Here is a 23,458-nt window from a genome sequence, read left to right on the forward strand (position 1 = left end):
GTAACTTCTCTTCTGTAAATTGAGGAGAGTCCTTCCCACTCTAAAATGCTAGTCCCAGGCTCATCGCTTCAGACTATCTCAGAATCCATACAGCAGTTCCTGTCTGCTTCCTCTCCACCTGGCTCTAACAGTATATCCTATGTGTCATTTTGACATTAACATATAGCAGTACGCAAGCTCCTTCGCCAAAAGCATCTTGTTCCTGGGGAGAAGAGTGAAGCCTGTGAAATGATGTGCTAGGAAGTTGGCCCTGGGCAAAGGGGAAAGCTCTCCACCCTAACATTCCCCCAACCCTGTAATTAGCAGAATCCACCTAGGTTAATGTTTTGCTACCCTGACTTTGCAGTGGTTCTCCAACAATATTTGTCTCTGAATTCTTTCTTTCCTTCCTTCCTTCTCTTTCCTTCTCTTTTTAAAAGATTTCATTTATTACTTATTTGAAAGGCAGAGAGAGAGAGAGCCTTCCTTTTGCTGGTTCACTCTCCAAACAGCCATAACAGCCTTGGCCGGGTCAGGCTGAAGCCAGGAGCCAGACACTCCATCCAGGTCTTCCACAGTGGTGAGCAGGGACCCAATACCTGGGTCATCTTGAACTGCCTTCCCAACCACATTAGCAGGGAGCTGGATCCAAAACAATGCAGCTGGGACTCTGATACAGGAGGCCGTTATTACAAGTGGTGACTTAGCCTGATGAGCCAAAACACCTGCCCCTCTCTCACCTCCTTCAGGTGAAGATCCTCCCCAGCAACCTGCCTCCAAGAAGCCCTAATTGTAGCAAATTCCTCTGTAGCTTTCAAGTGTCAATCCAAGTGACGCACCTTCGACAAAGCTGTTCTGACTCCCTAAGAAGCCTTAATCATGCCCCCCTCCAAGTTAACACTCACACTACTCAGACACTCTGTATTACAGTCTTCTCCCTCTCAGACGGGTGAGGTAGTTGGCCTTTGTAGTTCCAGCACCTAGCACCTGCACACAATAGGCACTGCATAGGCAGTACAGTAAATGAATGTACAGTAAATGAATGGATGAAGAGCTTTTCTGACCAATCTCACCCTGTTGCAATGACTCTTCTGTTCTACCATCTGGGCTATTCATTCATCATACAAGCATATGCAACTAATGAACTTTTAAAGGTGCAGTGTAAATTTTCTTCGTTAAGGAAAAATTCATACGCATGAGAACTGGCTACTCAAATAATTTTTATACAAGAACATTTCAAAAAGTTTGTGGAAAAATCAGACTGAGAAAAGTCTATTTCTGTGGGAAAAAAATGAAATCAATGTATTTGAGGCGGTCTTCACAAAGTTCATGGAAAATGCATATTATGAAAAAAACTCATAGATTTGGGCCCAGCACGTTGGCCTAGCAGCTAAAGTCCTTGCCTTGAACACACTGGGATCCCATAAGGGCATCGGTTCTAATCCCAACAGCCCTGCTTCCCATCCAGCTCCCTGCTTGTGCCCTAGGAAAGCAATCGAGGATGGCCCAAAGCCTTGCGACCCTGCACCCATATGGGAGACCAGGAAGAAATCCTGGCTCCTGGCTTCGGATTGGCTCAGCACCAGCCGCTGCAGCCACTTGGGGAGTGAATCGTTGGATGGAGGATCTTCCTCTCTATCTCTCCTCTCTCTATATATCTGACTTTGCAATAAAAATAAGTAAATCTTTAACAAAAAAATCTCACAGATTTAATTTTCTGCACCAAAATACACTTATCTTTCAATTCTATTATTTTGCAAACTTTTTCAAGCACTCTTAGAAATCCTTTCGTAACTGACCAAGAAGATACACATGAACTCTGAAATGAATTCTGTTATTACAGATATTACAGGAATAAAATTAAAATTGCCTTAAATATCATCATCCAAGAGGGAACTCTTATTAAGAATTACATGTGTGCTTTTCCGTGTTTTTCTACAACATACAGGAAATGTGGCCATGTTTTGTTTTATCAAACTTATATCATGGGCATCTCTCCCTTATGACAATTACAGTTCCTTATTACTTTCAACTCTGCAGAAGAAAATCCCATTGTAGGACTTACTTGATGAACATTCACATGACTGTGTCAGGTTTGAAGGATTATGACAATGCTCTGATAAACATTTTTGTGTATGTTCCCAGCTATTTCCTTAGCCTACATTCGCACATTGGCAGGCATCTGGTATGGCAGTTAAGTCACTGGTTTGGACACCTACAGCCCGTTGTGGAGGGCCTGGAATCAGGCTTCTGCCTCCTGCCATCTTTTTCCGGGTCTCAGCTCTTCCTCCCTGTAGCACAGGGCTTGGCCTGCAGCTCACATTGTCCATGATTCCTGGCAAGACAGGCAGGTCAGCGCGTGGCCTGCTGAGAAGCAGTGCCCCCGATCTGCCCCTGGCTGCTTCAGTACATAGGATATGGCTTAGGAGATAATCATAGTTTAGAATAACTGACTAAAGCATTCCGCAGGTGGAACAGGCCACCTTGTTAGATACTGGAAACAAACAAAGCCCTTTTTTGTACCTTCACTGTGCTCTTGGGAGTGTGGTCATCATTTTCCATTAACTTAGTGATTTAATATTCTAAGTATACTTTCAGAAACTGTGGACTGAGGTTTCATAGAATATATCTATATATATCCTTCTCAGTGTTGTGGTCACACTTGAAACCGAAGTTTGGCTAATTACAAAGTTAATGGTTTTCATTACACAGTGTCTTCACACAGCTTCTAGGAGTGGTGGTTTAAATGGGCAACACATCATAAAAATGAAAGAACAAAAATTGCCAAATTTGGATGTCTCTGAGATTTTATTCTCCCTCCAACGCTGAACTCTGCATGTTCTTAATCTGAAGGGTTGACTACTACAATTACAGCTCCTTTCCCTGGGTTTATGGCAGGAGTACTAGTTCAGCAGAGTGCGATGATTACCCAGGTATCCATATGTTCATCATGCTTACAGGATTGCATCAGTAATGACCATGTTGATCTGTGCCCATGAACAATGGCTTTGAGAGAAGAAAAGGCCCACACTCTATGTTAAGGACAGTTGACTGTGTATTCCAATCCTTTTTAAGCGGAACACCTCCACAAGTAACTTACGTGGCTGGGTGTGGGGAAAACTAAGCTTCATGTTTTCACTAGAGATCATTTAGGCTCGGCTGGACATTACAGCTTTTGACTTGGGGACCACGGTGGTATCACATTTCCTGGCAGCTGAATGACAACTGAACTAAGCACATCTGCCCTTCTGTGGCAAGGGCTCCCTTGGGTCTGCTCCTAGGTGTCAGAATTTGAGGCTTTCCGGTAAACCCTTGATCATGAGACCACTGACCACCGATGGATTTATACCTTCTTTGTGGATTGTGAAATCCCAAAGATACTGCTGCGCCATGACCTCTTCCTGGGTGATCAAGTCCTACTTCTTCCCATTGAGCAGCTTAATCATCTTGGCAGTGTGATGCCGTGGTGATGAAAGCTAGTACTGAGCACTTACTCCGCTGTAGGCACCAGATTTCTTAAAGCAAGCATTATTAGCAGTATGATTTAGAGAGAGGAAGAATGTGCCGCCATTGATGACTGCGATTCTCCAAATGCCCACAACCACCAAGGCTGGGCCAGGTCACAGCTGGGAACTCGGCCCAGGTCTGCCACATGGGTGGCAGGAACCCAAGCACTTGAGCCATGAAATATTGTTTCCTGGAGGTCTTAGCAGGAAGCCGGAGCCCAGCTGGGGCTCGAATCCTCTTACCTGCTAGACCAAAGACCTGCCCTTGGCACCAGGCACTTTTGTGAAGAACTCCACAGGTGTTAGCTCACGTCATTCTCATGAGAAAGCTATGAGGAAGGTTCTAGGATGAAAACTGAAGCCTAAAGACTACCTCATCTAAAGCCACACAGCTTAGAAGGCAGTAGAGACGGGATTGGAATCCCACAGTCTGTTTCTAGAGCCTGCGCTCTAACCACCATCACGTGTATGCAATGAGACAAAGAAGTTTCCTGGAGGAACACTTGGAACCCTCCAGAGTTGAGAATTCTTTCTGGCTTCTACAGCCATCCTGTGATCCCAAGAGGAGTTATGGCTGGGTAGGTGGAGTAGAAAGACTGGGAGCATTTGGGATTTGGAGGCTGTAACCTGAAACTGCTCTACCTCTGGAATTCTATTCATGTGAGATAATGAACTCAATGTGGTTTCATCTAGTTAGGTTTCCCATTTCTCATGCAATGCAAAAAAACCTCAGTGACACCCATCCCAATAACTGCAATTCCAGTTGAGACATGCAGTTCTTTTAGATAAGAGGCATAGTTGCAAACTATGAAAAATTCCTATTCAACCAAAAAAGTTTTCTTCAGTCAACAGATCAACTCTTCTTCCATATGCCAGTGGCTGAATCCAACAGGGTGGCAAGAGCAGGCGTCTGCACCCAGGAGGTTTATGACTTGGTGGTAAATGTGCTCACAAAAGTACAGACCGGCACATTCTGGCGTCTTAAGGGCTAGCGTGAACTGGGACGTGAGAGGAGGAGGTCCTGATAAAATCCAGTCAAAGGACTCAGACCAGATTCAAAGAAACCACCCCACCTGCCAGTCTCCCCCACTTGTAAGTTAGTTTGTAATTCCTGACACCTTTCGGTTTTAGTTGTGTAAGGAATGTAACAGCAATTATGTGGATTGCAAGTGTTGAGTATATATTTTAGTGATCTCATGATTAAATAATTTCAATTGAGATTGAGGGCTAGAATCTCTTTCCCTTTTAAAAGGTTGTGCTGCCATAAAACTTTCAGAAAATTATTCGTAAGTTTCTCTTAGCAAAGAAAGTGGACAAGTGGAGGGAGTGGCACACAGCACATGAATATTGTGAAGAGTGAAGCTCTCTACAGCAGGAGGCGTGTTGCACACCTTGCTGGAATGTCCAGAAACCACACACACTGAGGAAGTGTGTCGTTTGTTTGTTTTGCCTCCAAGTTTTATTCCGCAAAATTTCTAATATGTACAAAAGAACCGGGATTATATAAGAATAGGAATTTCTTCAAGGAGAGGTGGTTAACCTGCAGGAGGTTCTCCAAGAGGGAAGCTCGCCCTTTTACACCCGGGCCAACAAGTCCACGTCTCAGGAGCACAGCTGGCCGCCTCGGAGCGCCTCCTCTCAAGGTGGCCGCGGCCTGAGCCCTGCAGGCGCCCTGCGTCGGCCCCGGGCCTCGAACCCCCGGCACAGGTCTCCATCCCCCCCCGGGGCCCCAGCAGCCCCCGCGCGGCCGCGCGCGCTCCCGTCGGCCGCCCCGCCCTGGCGTCGGGGTGAGGGGTAATCGCTCCGGGCGCCGGCGGCCTGCCTCGGGCGCGCGCACGTCGTGCGTGCAGGGCTCGCTGGGGATTCTGGCCTTGCGCGGCCTGGGAAAGGTGAACGGTGCGGGGCCGCCATGTTCCTCTCCGCTGCGCTCCGGGCCCGGGCGGCTGGCTTCGCCGCCCAGTGGGTAAGGAGGCTTGGGAGGAACCCGGGCTCTGCAGCCGCTCCTCTCCCATAGTTTTGGGCGTGGGAGAACCCTGGGGCTCTCCGGAGAGGCCGGAAGGCGGCGGCCGCCAGGACGCTGCGGCCTTGGCCTTGTGTGATGGACGAGGCCGCTGCAGCCACAGCGCCGAGGCTGGAGGGCCGGCCGAGGGGGATGCGAGGACGGGCAGGAGGGGCCGCTCGGTGCCGTGTCCGCCCCCGGCTGTCCCCCCTGGCCTCCGAGTGGGCTGCCCGGGGAGGCCAGCTGTGCCCCTGAGAACCCCCGCCTCTGCAGGCGCAGGCACCTTGCGCGGCAGGTCTGGTGACTCGTTGCTGGGAGGTTGTTGAGTCCCCGAGGCGGGGTGGGGGAAAAAAAAACCTGGCTGCTGGATGAAGGCTGCCCTGGTGTGTTTTGCATATTGAAAATGCTCCGTCCACAGGCGTTTCATACTGTGAAATAAACCACAATGAAAGAATCGCAGAGGGGGTTTACGTTCTTGAAATCGCGGGACATCTCACGGTTAGAAAAAGGTTGAAGCATTCGCTTTCGCTTGAAAATGTCCGTCCGGGAGATCACAGAGGCATTTGCCGTGAAGGAAGAGGCCCTGTTTTTTTGTTTGTTATAGACAGGCAGAACAGAGCACGCTGGAGTGAATTCAGGGTTTCCCTGGCCTCTTACAGCTGTATGACCTTGACTTGCTCTCCTTGCTCGGTTGTAAAATGGTACTATTCCACCTGCATAGTGCTGTGGATCGGGCCGGGCTCGCCCCAGCTAGTCATCTTCGTTAACGTTTGAGGAGTGTCTTCTGTGTGCGGAGTCCAGTGGAGCGTGTCTGCAGCCTACATCTTGTTTTTGAGCTTGGCACCGTGGTTTTCCTCATGTGACGGTGAAGGAGTGCACAGAGCCCCTGGTGTTAGGAGAACGTTAAGGTACACTTGATTACAGTGTGAAAGTACAGTGTTAATAGGAACAGGGTTGCCCAGTATGGTTTGAAGGTGGAATTTCTCCTAGAGGTAGCATTGACGGATTGGGGCTGGGGGGACAACTTAAAAAGAGTATCCATGATGGGCCTAGCGTGGTAGCCTAGTGACAAAATCCTTGCTTTGTACATGCCCGGTTCCCATGTGGGTACCAGTTTTAATCCCGGCAGCCCCGCTTCCCATCCAACTCCCTGCTTGTGGCCTGGGAAAGCATTCGAGGACGGCCCAAAGCCTTGTGGGACCCTGCACCTGTGTGGGAGACCAGGAAGAGGTTCTAGCTCCTGGCTTCAGATTGGCTCAGCTCCGGCCATTGCGGTCACTTGGGGAGTGAATCAACGGACGAAGATCTTCCTCTCTCTACTCTCTGTATATCTGACTTTTCAATAAAATAAATCTTTAAAAAAAGGGGGGATATCTATGATGGCAAGAAACAGTGGGTGAAAAGCCAGCCCTACTGTTGGAGCTAAGAAAATGTGTTCCCAGATGAAATGTGAAGCTCCTTGCGTGCCATGCTAAAGAATTTGTCTTCCTCTGAGAGGCAGTTGGGAGTGTGTGGAGTTGTGGAGGAGTAGCAAGGTCACGGCTCTGCGCTGTGCCGAGCAGTCAGTGCCATGGAGGCAGGGATGGCTTTGGTTGTGGCAGATGCAGAGGGGCCCACGAGACAGGCTCTCCGCAGGAGCTTGAGACTTCCAGGTCAGAAACCAGGGTCGGCCTTTGTCCTTCGGTAGAAAATATAAAAATAAACATACATATAGATTTAGTTTTGTTTTTGAGGCTGAGAAATTAGACACTGAAAAATAGTTTTAATAATGAGGCAGGGGCCTGGCGGCATGGCCTAGAGGCTAAAGTCCTCATCTTGAACACACCAGGATCCCATATGGGCGCCGGTTCTAATCCCGGCAGCTCCACTTCCCATCCAGCTCCCTGTTTGTGGTCTGGGAAAGCAGTCAAGGAGGGCCCAAAGTCTTGGGACCCTGCACCCGTGTGGGAGACCTGGAGGAAGTTTCTGGCTCCTGGCTCCGGATCGGCACAGCACTGGCTGTTGTGGTCACTTGGGGAGTGAGTCATCCGACAGAAGATCTTCCTCTCTGTATATCTGACTTTGTAATAAAAATAAATTAAAAAAAAACTTAAAAAAAATGAGGCTGAGCTTTAAAGTAAAATTGTATCACTTCACGTTTCTCGACTTATTTGTTTTAAATATATTTTTATTGGAAAGTCAAATTCACAGAGGAGAGCCCGAGAGAACTTCCATCCGCTGGTTCACTTCTCAAGTAGTCGCAATGGCCAAAGCTGAGCTGATCTGAAGGCAAGAGCCAGGAGCCTCTTTGGGGTCTGTCTCTCACACGGGTGCAGGGTCCCAAGGCTTTGGGCCGTCCTCGACTGTTTTCCCAGGCCACAAGCAGGGAGCTGGATAAGAAGCAGGGCTGCTGGGATTAGAACCAGCGCCCGTATGGGATCCTGGTACGTTCAAGGCAAGGACTTAAGCCACTAGGCTACTATGCCCTCTTTTTTTTTTTTTTAAGAGTACTATTCATAGTATCTTTTATAGTCCTTTTCCACAATATAGTTTGATCAGCTATCTTATCATTAAGCATTGTTGTACTCATCTTATTTGTTCTTATTTGTTTTTAAATATTTATTTATTTACTTGGAAAGCAGAGTTGAGAAGGAGAGACAGGGAGCGAGGTCTTCCATTCACTGGCTCCATCCCCAGAAGGCTGCAGCAGCCATAGCTGAGCCATTCAGGAGACAGGAAGTTCTTCCCACTTGGCTCAGGGGCCCAACTGCTTGGGCCATCCTCTGCTGCTTTCCCAAGCATGTTACAGGGAGCTGGATCAGAGGTGGCGCAGGCAGCTTGGGGTTGAAACTTTCCCTGCCACCCCACAGCATTTGACCCATCCCATTTTCGTGTGAGTTACTAAATAAATCTTTCTTCTGCTTGCTTCATTCTATGTTGGAGACTCTCCACTGTACTTTTAATTTGCTCTACTGTGTTCTTAATTTCTGATATACCAGCCTTGATTTTCTTTATTGCTTCCTTAAATTCTTTGAACTCTTGCATGAGCTTCTTTCTCATTTTTGATCAGAAGCTTTAAAATGAGTCTTATAGATTCTGTGTCCCCCATTTTGTCAATGTCTTCCTTAGTTAACTCTGAGGTTGGCATAGGGTTTTGCTCCTTTGCAGGGAGTTTTCAGTGATACTCATTGTGCCTTTGTCTCTTTTGCTCTTGGTCATTGTACTTCTGGTTAGCAGAGTCTTCTCCTTGGGGCAGGTTTCTAAGCTGTGTCACCCACAGGTCTACAATGCGATTTTACTTATTGCAGTTGGTACCCAACTTTTTGCTTGCAGCCACTTGTGCCACTCCCTCCAGCGAGGTCCACGTCTGGGTTGTTGTGTCAGATTTCCACCGTGGGGCCCCAGCTCTTGGCTCACCACTCTCCACCTCCTGCTGTGATACTGTGCTGAAGCTGCACTGTTGTCTCTGCAACCTTTCTCCCACTTCCAGTTGGAGCAGGTCCCAGAATTAGAGAGACACCAGGTGTCCTGTATAATTAGTTTGTTGGTGGCTCTGATCTTGTCAGAATCTGTTGGACGTTAGGTCTGGGTGCTACACGGACCTATTTTGAACCATGCGATGCCACAGTTGGTATTATTTTCCTGCAGGACCAGTGCAGTCCATAGACCTCAGCGAGTTCTCGCGAGCTCAGCACATGTGCAGTTCACTGTTGTCTCCTGCAGTCTTAAAGTTTTTGCCACAGTGCGCAAAATGCGCCTGATGTACTACCACTACAGTTCTTGATCTGCTGGCCGTCAGATCCGAGGGCTATCCAGACCTGCCCGGGGTGGAACCCGTAGAATGTTCACTGAGTCAGAAATGAGTTCACTCCCAGCTCAGCACATGCTCTGTCCTTTCCCTTGCCCTCTCCTCCTTACGCAAAATGGCGCCCAATTCAGCTCTAGGGGGCTGACTGGGCTATGAAATCCACCCTGTTCTCACACTGCCTGTCTGAGATCTGCTGCTCTGTTTCTGATCCTGGTCAAATCAAATGGACCAGCAGAACAGACAGTCCTTTGTCTGGGTTCACCACCCAAGCTCCCAGTGAAAGTCCCTTCCCACCTGGTTGCTGGTGGAGTTCCAGCTGCTGGTGGAGTTCAGATTGCCATGCTGGAGTATCAATCACTGCAACACCACACCGTTGTGTCTATTGTTTTCCTGTGTCTGTCAGTCTCCAGGTACCCCTCTGCTGTTGTTCTGTCCTTTTCTGTTTCCTGAAATATGTCCTCTCTGCTTCAGCCTGATTAAATGTTTTTCCATCCATTTAAACGTGTCCTTACCCTATTCTGCCATCTTGATTCTCCTCGAGATGCTAAATAAATCTTTAAAAGACAAAGCCATGAGTCATTACTGAACTCAGGAATGGAATAAACCTGTTCCTAGTATTTGCCACTTCATAATGCATACATTTTGGCCAATTCTTGCCATTGTCCAAGGAGCTTACCATATTTTTAAAATTTATTTTGCTTTTATTGCAAAGACAGATTTACAGAAAGTAGAGACAGATCTTCCATCCGCTGACCCACTTCCCAAGCAGCCGCAACGGCCAGAGCTGAGCCGATCAAAGTCAGGAGCCAGGAGCTTCCTCCGGGTCTCCACGTGGGTTTAGGGTCCCAAGGCTTTGGGCCAGCCGTTACTGCTTTCCCAGGCCACAAGTAGGGAAGTGGATGGGAAGTGGAGCAGCTGGGACAGGAGTTGACACCCACATGGGATCGCAGGGCTTGGAGGTGGAGGATTAGTAAATTGAGCCATCGCACTGGATCCCAAGGTTATTATACTTTAAAGAAAGATTAACCTCAGCAAGATTAAGATTCAAGGTCACACACAAAAACTAAGTTTAGGAATCTCGTAAAGCACTACTGAGCTTCCAGAGCCTGCAGCTTAAGACTGACACCTTAGCCATAAAGCAGAAATCATATAGACAGTTTCTTCAAAATGTCAAGTTTGTTCATAAGTTTCTCTGTAAAGAAACTTTCTTGGTTAGTGTTTATATCTTTCTTAATCTCTGCCAGTCCCTTCCAATATCCCATAATTTTGGTACTAGAACCAGCGCCCATATGGAATCCCGGCGTGTGCAAGGCGAGGACTTTAGCCACTAGGCTGCCACGCCGGGCCCTTTTTTTTTAATTGATACTTCATAGCTCGTCACTTCTTAACACCCAAGCTACTGCTGTTTGTTTGCTGGGAGAGAGTAAGGGCATTTTCCAGTGTTGTGTATTTTTTTCACTGTTGGGACTATTTTGCTTTTTTACCTAGCATGATCACATAGCTTCATTGAAATTACTGTCTTTAAAACTCTTTGTTTTTGGAAGTGGATTGCTCTTTCTCTCTCTTTTTTTTTTTAATTTTGAATGACTTGGGGTTGAATCTTTGGCCTTGTGAGCAAGCTGTAGTAGAGGCTGCAGATGGTGTAATTCCTGAGTGTGTTTTGTGTTGCTGCCCATCTTGTGGTTGGGCAGTGCCTTGGCAGCCCCGTTGGCGAGCTGGGCTGCTTGAGCTCTGCTGCGTGCTGTCCGCGCTTCCGGGATCCTAGAGATTTGGCTGCATTCAGAATGTGGGGCCTTCTGTTCTGGGATTTCCCGCTTCCTCTTGCCTGTGGTCGTCCCCAACTCCATTGTTTTTCAAGTCATTAAGGGCCACTTTTGTTTGCTTTCTCTTTTCAACTTACATTTATTTACTTTTGAAGTTTTATTTTTCTGAAAAGCAAAGCTAGAGAGAAGGAGAGACACAGAGATCTTCCATTCACTGGTTCACTCCCCAAATGGCTGCCACAGTTGAGTCCTGGCTGGGTCAAAGCCGAGAGCTAGGAACCTTCCCGTGTCTCCCGTGTGGCTTGCTGCATCCTGCACTTGCTTCCCAGGTACAGGAGCCCATGAGGGAGGAGTGGGCAGGTGGCTCTCAGAGCGCCAGCCATGGGAGGCTGCCAGCACAGACCATGGTCTGATCTGACTTATTTTCACTGGAGGGTTTTGGTTGGCCAACACGGAGCTTGTCTTCAGGTATAAAGAAAAAAGCTAGAACAGACCCCACTAGCTACTTCTAAGTGCAGATTCCTTGGGCCTGCTTTTGGAGGTTCTCTAGTTCCTTCAACTTTGGTCAGTATGTTTGACCTTATAGAACATGCATAGCCATCCCAGAAGTATGCTACCTTCTGTGGCAACATTTTTTTCCATATTTATATAAGACTTACTTTTCATTTATTTGAAAAGCAGAATTTCAGAGAGGAGAGAGACCCTTCCTTCAGCTGGCTTATTGCCAAAGTGGTTGCAGCGGCCAGAGCTGGGTCAGGCCTGAGCCAGGATCCCGGAGCTGCTTCCAGGTCCCCTGGGGGGTGTCAGGGCTCAGGTACTGGACTCATGCTCTGCTGATTTTCAAGTGCATTAGCAGGGAGCTGAATTGGAAGTGGAGCAGCCAGCATGCCTGTGTTCAGGCAGAGGCTTAGCCTGCTCTGTAACACTGGCTCCTCCATTTCAAAGTCACGTTTCGGTTTGTTTTACCTGTTGGATCCTCGTAGAAACCTCATCCTAGGGAGTATAGGCTGCTATAGACTTCAGGTGGCAGTGTGCATCACTGCTGCTTCCCGGCGGATGTGACTAAAGCATTGTTGAGATCTTGGGTGCATGCTGAGTGCTCCGTGAACCAGCACATGCATCTTCCATTCCACTTAGAAAAGGCAGTCGAAAAGCTTACACTTAATATAATTTTTTAGAGCTTTATTTTTATTGGAAAGGAAGATTTTCAGAGGAGAGACAGAAAGATAGATCTTCTGCCTGCTGGTTCATTCCCCAAGTGGCCAAAACAGCCAAAGCCCGAGCTGATTCAAACCCAGGAGGTTCTTCCAGGTCTCCCATGTGAGTACAGGCTTCCAAGGCTTTGGGCCGTCCTTGACTGCTTTCTCAGGCCACAGGCAGGGAGCTGGATGGGAAGTAGAGCATCTGGGACATGAACCAGTGTCCATATGGGATCCCAGCACATGCAAGGTGAGGATTTATCCACTGAGCCATTGCGCCAGGCCCCCAGAAAGTTCACATTCATGTGTATTTATCTTTTTAGGTAATGTGAATTTCTTTTCACTGTAAAGTGAATTGTTTTTTCATTCCACTAGAATGAGAAATTTTGCAGTGTCCCAGGGTATCTTCATTTTGCTTCAAGAACACTAAAATTCTCTTTTATTGTGAAAAAAAAAAAAAAGTCAAAATGTTATATAGATGTTCCCCAGTCTGTGATGGGGTTTAGTTAAAACCTCACGGGAAGTCACAAATGCCATGACGGCCCTCTCTTCTCCACCTCCAGTCCTACATACATAGCCAGTGTGTTTGGGAAGGCAGGAGAAAATGTCCCCAGGACTTGAACCGCTGCCATCCGTTTCGAATGCCAGGATCCTGGCTGTCCTGACCTAGCCTTGGTTGTGTGGCTGTCAGGGGAGTGAACTAGTGAACGGAAGCTCTCTCTCTATTCCTTGCTGTTTAGGTACACAGATTTTTAAAAGGAAGAAAGTGCATTGAATACACCTAACCTGCTTGGCATCACACTACCCTGTGTAGTTTTGGTGACTTTCCTTGCTGAGAGCAGGGCTGACTGGAGTTGCCCTGGCTACTGCTGCAAAGCATCACCAGGAAGGGGCATCCTGTCAGTAAGAGACTGAAGTTCCAAATCTAAAACCAGTTCTCCTGTCATTTTCACGCCGTGATTAAGCTGAGTCGGCATGGCCCGGCTTCCAAAGGCTGCCCTTATTTGTGGGCTCTGAGCTTCTGCTTCCAACTTGGATCTAACAGGCAGCTGTAGTTCTTGCCTAATTCGGACTCATTAGTCATTCATCACATATCCTTCCCACACTGGCTCCTCTGCTTTTCAAGGGCCCTGGGGATTTCCTTGGGCCCACCTGTGTATCTGCTCCAGGATACTCTTGTTTTTTTTTTTTTAAAGATTTATTTTTTTATTACAAAGTCAGATATACAGAGAGAGGAGGAGAGACAGAGAGGAAGATCTTCGTCCAAGGATTCACTCCCCAAGTGAGCCGCAACGGGCTGATGCGCCGATCCGAAGCCGGGAACCTGGAACCTCCTCCGGGTCTCCCACGCCGGTGCAGGGTCCCAATGCATTGGGCCGTCCTCGACTGCTTCCCCAGGCCACAAGCAGGGAGCTGGATGGGAAGTGGAGCTGCCGGGATTAGAACCGGCGCCCATATGGGATCCCGGGGCTTTCAAGGCGAGGACTTTAGCCGCTAGGCCACGCCACTGGGCCCACTCTTGTTTTAAAATCTGCTAATTAGCTACCTTAATTCTCAATTGCTATGTAAAAGTTCCCAGGACTAGGATGTGGGCATATTTAAGTGACTCCTATTTTGCCTGTCACAGCCATAAGCAATTTAGGCAGTAGAGAAAATCAGCCTTGTCCCGTGAGGTCTACTAGGCCACTGTTGCGGATGACACTCTGAAATCTTTCTAACACAGACGTGAACTCACCGTCTGTTTCAGAGATTGAGCTAGTTAAACTTGTATTGAGGCATCGTTTATTACCTTGGCACCCAGTACACTGAATAATGAATTGTAGCTTTGTTGGCCATGTAACCTATTGAGTGGAAGTCAGTCTGGTTTTCCAGTGGGGAAGTTTGAGTCCGTTTAGGAAACATGTTTCTAATCAATTGTAAATTTCATTCCACAGCCATTAAAGCCTCACCGTATTTGCCTATCATTTGCTTGGCGTTGCTGGGGAATGAATTCGTATCTTTTTCTCGGGTTTGTTTGCCTGCCTGCCCCCAGTAGCAGATTTACAGAGAAAAGGACAGACAGGAAAGAGATCTTTCATCTCTGTTTTATTCCCCAGATGACTGCAGTGGCCAGAGCTGGGCTGACCCAAAGTCAGGAGCCTAGAGTTGCCTCCAGGTGTCTCACATAGGCACAGGGGTCCAACGCTGGGCCGTCCTTTGCTGCCTTCCCAGGTATACCGGAAGGGAGCTGGATCAAACGTGGAGCAGCCAGGGTTCATCTGGCACCCGTGTGGAATGCTAACGCTGCAGGCAGGGGCCCAACCTACTACTCCATGGCTTCAGTTCCCTTTTTCAGATTTTTTTAAAAATTTATTCATTTTTATTGAAACGTCAGATACACATGGAGGAGAAGAGATAGAGAGGAAGATCTTCTGTCCAATGATTCACTTCCCAAGTGGCCGCAACGGCCGAAGCTGCACCAAACAGGAGCCAGGAGCCTCCTCCTGGTATCCCATGTAGGGTGCAGGGTCCCAAGACTTTGGGCTGTCTTGGACTGCTTTCCCAGGCCACAAGCAGGGAGCTGGATGGGAAGTGGCGCCCATATGGGATTTCAGTGTGTGCAAGGCGAGGACTTTAGCCACTAGGCTATTGTGCTGGGCCCTTTTTCAGAGTTTAAAAGGTGGGGTGACAGATTTTCCATCTGAGTATTCACTTTCCAGTGGCTGCCATAGCTAGTGTAGCCCAGGCAAAAGCCAGGGGCTGGGAACAGCATCAAGTCTCCCACATGGGTGGCAGGGCAGCAGCCTTCCCTGGTGCGTTGGGGGGAAGCTGGAGCAGAAGCAGAACTGGCACTCTGATGTAGGAGGCAGATGTCGTATAGCTGGCCCTGGGGTGGTCTTGCTGTCCCGCCTGCTTCGCTAGGTGGTAACTTATACCTGAGCTCCATGAAGATGCTGACAGGTAAATGGCCGAGAGCCTGAACTGGGCTGCTTCCAAGTAAGAGAAACTGATAAATGTGATGAGGATTTAATTTAATCTGTGTTGTGCCAATGTAAGCAGAGACTAGGGAAGCGATTTTGTTTAGGACGAAAAGATGGAAGTTAATGGGCCTCGAGGGGGTAAGAAGAGGTTCACCGTGATTCTACTGAGCCAGAGGTAATTGTAAGGCGAGATGGTGTCATAGGTGGAGGTAGCTGTGTGCTCAGAGACGGGCAAGTGCCAGTTGTGGAAGATGAGTCTGGAAAGTTCCCAGAGGCCTTGTTCTCGGTCATACGTCAGAGTTCAGATTCTGTTTTGTGCGTGGTGAATGGCATAACCGGATGCATGGCCTACTACCCAGTCCTCAGCCCACTGTGATTCTTGGACAGAATTCTGGGGCTCTAGAGATGCATGGTCATATTGCAAAGTGAGGGGTCACCTGCAGGTTTACCGTGGCAGTCTGGGAAAGATGAGAAAAATTTGAACCAGAAGAATAGCAAGAAAAATGGAGTAGCAAAAACAACAATGTAAAAATTGTTTAGATAAAGTGATAAAGTTTAAATAGTTAAGTGAAAGAGAAAATGGCCCTGGAATGTTTTTCTGGACAATGTTTTACCAGAAGTGGGAACGTTTTTTATGCCAAGAACCATTTGGATATTTATAACATTATTTGTGAGCCATGTAAAATTACCAGTTTATAAATTAGCCTGCTGTTTAGTTACTGACTCGCAGGTCCCGCCCTTGGCTGCCTTGGCTGGATGTCCTCCACCAGTGGCTTAGACCAGTGTCGAGTGATGATCTAGAAGTACTGCGTTTTACACATTTTTTATCTCAATGTAGTATAATTTGAAAAAGTCTCTAGCACATAAAGATCAGAAAATGTTAAACGTAAGATATTTTTCTGCACAGAGAAATGTGACTAGTTCTCTGGGGGATGAGCACCATAGATAACCTCATTTGGCAGTCTTGGGGATGAGGGTAGAGAACATACCTATTTATAGAAATACTTAGTCCATTTTCAGATTCTTTCTGGTAGAGAAACAACTTTGGGGGAACCGTAGAATTATGTAATTATGATAGTTAATGGAAAACATTTAATTTTAGCAGAGCAATCTGAGACATGATTTGCAAACGAGAAAAGCCATCTTATCATCTTGAACATGTTTAATAAGCTGTTGTTGTGGGCTTGGCACCATAGCCTAGCGGCAGAAGTCCCCACCTTGCATGCACCAGGATACCATTTGGGCTGCAGTTAGGATCCCAGCTGTTCCACTTCCCATCCAGCTCCCTGCTTGTGGCCTGGGGAAGCAGTCGAGGAATGCCCAAAGCTTTGGGATCCTGTACCCACATGAGAGACCCAGAAGAAGCTCCTGACTTTGGATTAGCTCAGCCCTGCCCGTTGTCGTCACTTGGGGAGTGGGTAAACGGGTAGAAATTCGTCCTCTTTGTCTCTCTTCCTCTCTGTATGTCTGACTTTCCGATAAAAGTAAATTTAAAAATCTTTTTAAAAAGCTGTTATAGTAAAATAAAAGACATTAGAATAATTAGAAATTTCGAGAGTTCTGGAAATAGAACATAATTTTATCTGTTTCTTCTCATGATACAGTTTGTAGGTGTAGGGGTTTTTCCCTCACCTTCTTCCCTCTTCATCGCCCTGTAATCATTCCCCAGATAACAAGATGGACTTTCTGCTATTTTAATTGTATCGTGGTGTGCTAGGCTTGGTCGAGTGTCTAGGATTATGCTGCATGAGTATGTTTACATGTTTCAAAGTGAGAATCCTGCTTTATTTAAGAGCAGAAATGCTGTCACAGTGTGCTAGTCTCCCTTGGTAGCATTTGTCTGCGAGAGTGTATGTATATATTTAGTTACCTGCATTTATTTTGCAATTTGCCTTATAAGCCATCTCATATCTGAGCATATGATATTTGTCCTTTTGGGACTGGCTTATTTCACTAAGCATAATGGTCTCCATTTGTGACCAGTTTTTTGCATATGGTGGGATTTCATTCTTTTTATGGCTGAGTAATACTCCACAGCATAGATTTACCATTCATGTGTTGGACACCTGAGTAGTTTCCATGTTTTTTGCACTTATAAATTACACTGTTATAAATATATATGGTTGCAGGTTGCTCTTACATGCTGGTTTCATTTTCTTTGGGCATATTCCAGGAGTGGGATTGCTGAGTCATACAATAAATAGATCAATTTTCAGTTGTTTGAGAACTCTGCACGCTGACTGTCACAGCGGCTGTACTAGTCTGCATTCCCACCAGCAGCGGAGTAAGGCATCCACACTCCCACCAGCAGCGGAGTAAGGCATCCACACTCCCACCAGCAGCGGAGTAAGGCATCCACACTCCCACCAGCAGCGGAGTAAGGCATCCACACTCCCACCAGCAGCGGAGTAAGGCATCCACACTCCCACCAGCAGTTGTTTCCTGATTGCTGTATGTAAGCCATTCTCACTGGAGTTAGGTGGCAAGTCAATGTGGCTTTTATTTGCATTTTCCTGATAGCTAGAGTGCCTGAGCATTTTTCTGTGTGTATTAGCCATTTGAATTTGTTCTTTTGAGGAGTATATGCCCTTGACCCGTTTCTGAGCGGCTTACTGCTGATGGTGGAGGCCTCTGCAGGAACATCTGCCTTTGGTCTGGACCAGCTCTGGCCGTTGTGGGCATGTGGGGAGTGAAACAGTGGACTCAAGACCTACCCCTCTGACTCTCTGCCTCCGTCTATTTTAAAGAAGTCTTTAAAAAAATGTTAATTTGAAATTTAAATTACTTATTTATTTATTTACTTACTTATTGGAAAGTATCTGACAGATTTTTTTCTCTTTTTGTTAATATAATTTTATTTTGAATTCTGAATGGAAAGTACCTGGCAGACATTAAGGTGAATGTAAAATAGGAGACAGGGTTAAATGCAACCAAAAGGGTAGTTTTGAAAACAGCCACGTGAAACTTGCTATGAGTGAGTGCTAGTTTGTGTTTTAACAGCTATTATTTATCAGCTTATCTTCACTATTTCATTTATTTGTTTCATAATTTAAATTTTTGTTTTGTTTTGTTTTTTATTGGAAAGGCAGATTACAGAGAAAAGGAGAGAAAGATCTTCCATCCTTTGATTCACTCCCCAAGTGACCACAGTGGTTGGAGCTGAGCTGATCTGAAGCCAGGAACTTCCTCTGGGTCTCCCACGCGGGTGCAGGGTTCCAAGGTCTTGGACCGTCCTTTGCTTTCTCAGGCCACAGTCAGGGAGCTGGATGGGAAGTGGAGTAGCCGGGATATGAACTGGCACCCATATGGGATCCCAGTGAGTTGCTACTAGGCTACCGCAACAGGCCCTATTTGTTTCATTTTAATCCGCTCTTTTTCTGTAGTTTTGAAGTGGTCAACTTGAGATATGGTAGTTTCTCAAGTGTTGTAGTGATGTGTATATATTCAGTTTTTTATACAACAATAGAAAAGTGACGAGAATTTTAAAAAAATTAAACATTCTTTTGACAAGGAGCAGTTAAAGCCAAGAATACAAACTTTTTCATCTCTAACCTGTTTTGTTATATATGAATGCCTGAATTTCTTCCTTAAACTCCTTGGTTGTTTTAGATTACTGATATTTCTATCTGAAAAATTTTTCCCCAAAGATTTATTTATTTAAAATCAGAGTTAGGGGGAGAAATATCTTCCATATGCTTTGACTCCCCAGGTGGCTGCAACAGCCCAGGCAGAGCCCAGCTGAAGCTAGAGGCAGGAGCTTTCTCTGGGTCTCCTACATGGGTGTCAGGGCCCAAGCGCTTGGGTCAGTCTCGGCTGCTTTCCCCAGGCCATTAGCAAGGAGTTGAATCAGATGTAGAGCAGGCAGGATGTATAGTCTGGTGTCACAGGTGGAAGCCTTTCCCACTTTGCCACAACACAAGTCTGGCATGTTCTTTTTTTTTTTTTTTTTAACATATTTTTATTGCATTTCCTTTTTTAAAAAATTAATTACATTGCATTATGTGATACATTTTTTTATGCACTGGGATTCCCCCCGCCCCTCCCCAAACCTTCCCCCCCACGGTGGATTGCTCCACCTTGTTGCATTTCCATAGTTCAAATTCAGTTGAGATTCTTTCATTGGAGGTATTTACCAAGTATGAAGTCCAGCATCTTATTGTCCTGGTAAGTTCAGTGGTTTCTTGGTGAGACCATCTCTGGTCTGAAGGTAGAGCCGGCAGAGTATCATCCCAATCAATTAAAAGCCCCAACATAATATTTCCAGCCATTTACAACATTATGGCATTAATTGACATGGTATTGATTAACCAATATGTTAATAGGAAAATGCAGGTTTTCAACCACAACCTGTGACTTCTTCATAGACATTTCAATTTTGGTTTACATTCAACTGTGTAATTCTGTTTGCTGGAAATGTTACCCACTTTGTCAGAAAATTGTAAACGAAAGTAATGTCCAAAACAGTAGTGCCTGATAGATTGTACTTAAAATAATAGCTGTTGGCTGATACGTGACACAAGGATAGTGTATTAAATACTGTATTGAAAACCTTTTTAAAGTTTTAATTTTATTTGAAAGGCAGAGTGAGGGAGACACACATACAGACTCTCTTCCATTTGCCGTTTCATCATTCCTGCAAGCGTTCCCAGTCGCTGGGCTGAACCGGGCCGAAGCCGGAATTCAGGTGTAACATGTGAGTGCCAAGGCCCCGGGGCTGCATCTGCTGCCTTCCAGGGCGCTTGTTAGCTGAGAGCTGGGTCAGCTGGAGGGGGCGTACCGTGCTGTCCCACAGCACCCAGCCCTGAAACCTTGGAATCCTCTCAACAATCCTATGAAGAGTATACTGTAACTTAAAAATGAGGAGTCTGGACTCTTTATACCCACTTTAGCTATATTGCTTCTCCATTCATAGGATAAGTTTATGGACTGTAGATACCAGTGATATATTCCATTTTAGAGGTGTTAGAATGTAGAAAATATGCTTTCTAAAAGCAATGAAATTGACCTTCCTGTTACAGAACATATTTTGTGTTTGTCATTTTTCTCCACAATCATCATCAAATGGATGTTATTTATAAAGTTAGGTTGGTGACATTAAACTTGATGGTATGGATTGAGAAGGGGTCATTGAGAAGATCGTTACAGTAATGCAGACATGAAATCATATCTGAGGGCCCAGTGTGGTGGTCTAGTGGCTAAAATCCTTGCATTTCATGCGTTGGTATCTCGTATGGATGCTGGTTCTAATCCCGGCAGCCCCACTTCCCCTCCAGCTCCCTGCTTGTGACCTGGGGAAGTAGTCGAGGACGGCCCAAAGCCTTGGGACCATGTACCTGCATGGGAGACCCAGAGGAGGTTCTGGACTCCTGTCTTCAGATTGGTGCAGCTCCGTCCATTGCAGACAGAAAATCTTTCTCTCTTCCTCTCTATATATCTGCCTTTCCAATAAAAATTAATCTTAAAAAAGTCATATTTGAAGTAATTGTAATGGTAAGATAAGGAAGACTAAAAACTACTAGTTTTTATATGAAGCAAATAAAATTCAGATAGCAAACAAACAACGATATACTTCAAAAAGTGTGTGGAAAATGGAATTAAAAGGTGAAAGTTTATTTTGGTGCAAAAATAGAAATCCGTGCACGTTAGGGGTCTTTGAAAAATGCATGAAAAATGCATGAAAAAATTGAGCATGGATTTCAAGATTTTTTTTTTTCACACAAAAATAGATTCTTTCTTTTGAAAGGCAGAGAAATAGAGCTCTTATCCATTTATTCCATTCCCCAGATGCTCAGTGGCCAGGGACTGGGCATAAGCTGGGAACTGGAAACACAGTTAAGGTCTCTCACAATGGTCGTTGTGACCCAAGTGTCTCCCAGGGTTTCCATAGACAGAAGACTGAAGTCAGAGGCCAGAGTTGGGTGTTGTGCTAGGCTAAATGTCCGTTTCTAAGTTTTATTATTATTTTTTAAAGATTTATTTATTTTATTACAAAGATATACAGAGAGGAGGAGAGACAGGGGAAGATCTTCCGTCCAAGGATTCACTCCCCAAGTGAGCCGCAACGGCCGGTGCGCGCTGATCCGAAGCCGGGAACCAGGAACCTTCTCTGGGTCTCCCACGCGGGTGCAGGGTCCCAATGCATTGGGCCGTCCTCGACTGCTTTTCCAGGCCACAAGCAGGGAGCTGGATGGGAAGTGGAGCTGCCGGGATTAGAACCGGGGCCCATATGGGATCCCGGCGTGTTCAGGGCGAGGACTTCTACCACTAGGCCATGCCGCTGGGCCCTTATTATTTTTTTTTAAGAGTTATTTATTTTTATTGGGAAGTCAGATTTTCAGAGAGAAGGAGAGACAGAAAGATCTACCTTCTGCTGGTTCACTCCCCAAGTGGCCACAATAACCAGAGCTGAGCTAATCCAATGCCAGGAACCAGGAGCTTCTTCCAGGTCTCCCATATGAGTGCAGGGTTCCAAGGCTTTGGGCCGTCCTCGACTGCTTTCCCAGGGCACAAGCCAGGTGCTGGATGGGAAGTGGAGCAGCTGGGATACTAATTGGAGCCCAAATGGTATCCTGGTGCATGCAAGGCGAGGACTTTAGCTACTAGACTACAGTGCCAGGCCCTAAATTTAATTTTAATTCCATTTTGCATGAATTTTTGGAAAGTTAACTGTGTACATTACATTAAATGTGGAATATGATATATTACAGTGCAAAGGAGGCATACAGACACATGTATTAAATGAAAACACCTGATGTAATGTAACATGTTACCTATGAATTTTCTCTCTGGATTCTTGATTTACCCACCTTAGTGACAGCCACTATAACTAGTTCCTTTTATGTATCTGTATATGCAGAGTTATTTTGACAGAAAAAGCAGTAGGAAATGAAACTGGCATTTTTCTAGATTTTTATGGACTGGTTAGTCATGTGAAGTGTTGAGATTTTACCTTATTTGCAAGTTAAGTTGCTGCAGTTTCATGCATGCTGGCAGAACACTCCTAGTGAGACAAAGGACTGTATAATTAAGTTGGCACAGTAAGCAAATTGAGCTCCTGTTTATGTGGGTTTCCATTAGCATTTAAATTCTACAGAAGTGACGTGGACAGCCCAGGTAAATTTGTTCGTCACAGCTGAGGAACCCTGAGTTTTGGAGAACTCCATGTGCAAGGAGAGATATTCTCTTAACAGAATTCTTGAAAAGATGGTTCAGAATGAAACCATTTCTCTGTTTATAGATGTGCAAAAATCAAGACCGACAGAAAACTTTCTATCATTGACATTTTATCTTTCTTCACTTTAAATAAAAAAGAAAGTTACATTTTTTTCTTTTCTGATATTCCTTTTTATTATTATTATTTTTATCATTTTATGATACAGTTCCATAGGCTCCTGATATTTCCCTTATCCCAACCCAATTCCCCGCCCGCCCCACCTAGTTCCTCCATATCATTACTATAGTTCTTCATACACAGGCATATGTCCATCATTGCGGGCATGGACAATGGCAGAGAGTCCAGAATCCTATTGTCAGGATATAGTGAATAGTTTCATTGGGAGTCCATCTTTGTCTGGAAGTAGAGTGCATACCACAGTGTATCCTCACATCTGGATGTTAGTCTCCATTTCACAGCTACTGTACATCCCCTCAAATGAAAAGTCATAATACAAAATCAAGAATAGAAAGAAAAATACAAATTTACAATGCCATGAAGTTAAATGACATGTTACTAGATATGACAGTCTCCATTACACAACTACTATACATCCCCTTAAATGCAAAACCACAAAACAAAATCAACATCAGGAAGAAAAAAGAAATTAACAACACCAAGAAGTTAAATAATATGCTACTAAATGACTAATGTGTAGCTGAAGAAATGAAAATCAAGAACCTTCTTGCAGAAAATGCTACTGTATGATCTATGAGTCATTCAAGAATTTAATCAGAAGAAAGTGTTTTGAAGAGATGAAACTAACAGAAAACATCAAAACCCATGCGATATATTTTCTGCTGATTTTTGTTGGTGAAATGTGTCTCTTCTAGACAACAAATAGTTGGGTTTTGTTTTTTAATCCAGTGTACTAATCTGTGACATTTGATTGAGCTTAAGCCATTTACATTCAGGGTTAATATGTATTGATGGTACTTTGGTCCTGTCATTTTAGGAATGGGTTGTTCATTGGTTTAGTCTTCTGTTATTTTACTGGGATGTTCTTCACGTTTGCCTTTGGTTTTGGTAGGTGCTATTCCTCTTCTCTGTCA

General features: G+C 45.5%; 1 protein-coding gene across 2 annotated transcripts in view; it reads left to right on the plus strand.

The window, feature by feature from the left end:
* Positions 1 to 5,302: 5,302 nt before the first annotated feature.
* NDUFV2 (NADH:ubiquinone oxidoreductase core subunit V2) overlaps positions 5,303 to 23,458 on the plus strand; it is a 37,995-nt gene continuing 19,839 nt past the window's right edge. Inside the window, exon 1 of one of the 2 annotated variants that reach the window (XR_009247043.1) lies at positions 5,303 to 5,448. Coding sequence is in view for 1 of the 2 variants with exons in the window: in XM_058676790.1 (XP_058532773.1) it covers positions 5,395 to 5,448 (54 nt within the window). In the remaining variant the exon portion in view is untranslated. The remainder of the gene's footprint in view (positions 5,449 to 23,458) is intronic. The other variant, XM_058676790.1, reaches the window with a different exon arrangement.

Source organism: Ochotona princeps, chromosome 18, assembly GCF_030435755.1.
Source record: "Ochotona princeps isolate mOchPri1 chromosome 18, mOchPri1.hap1, whole genome shotgun sequence".
NCBI classification, from domain to species: domain Eukaryota; kingdom Metazoa; phylum Chordata; class Mammalia; order Lagomorpha; family Ochotonidae; genus Ochotona; species Ochotona princeps.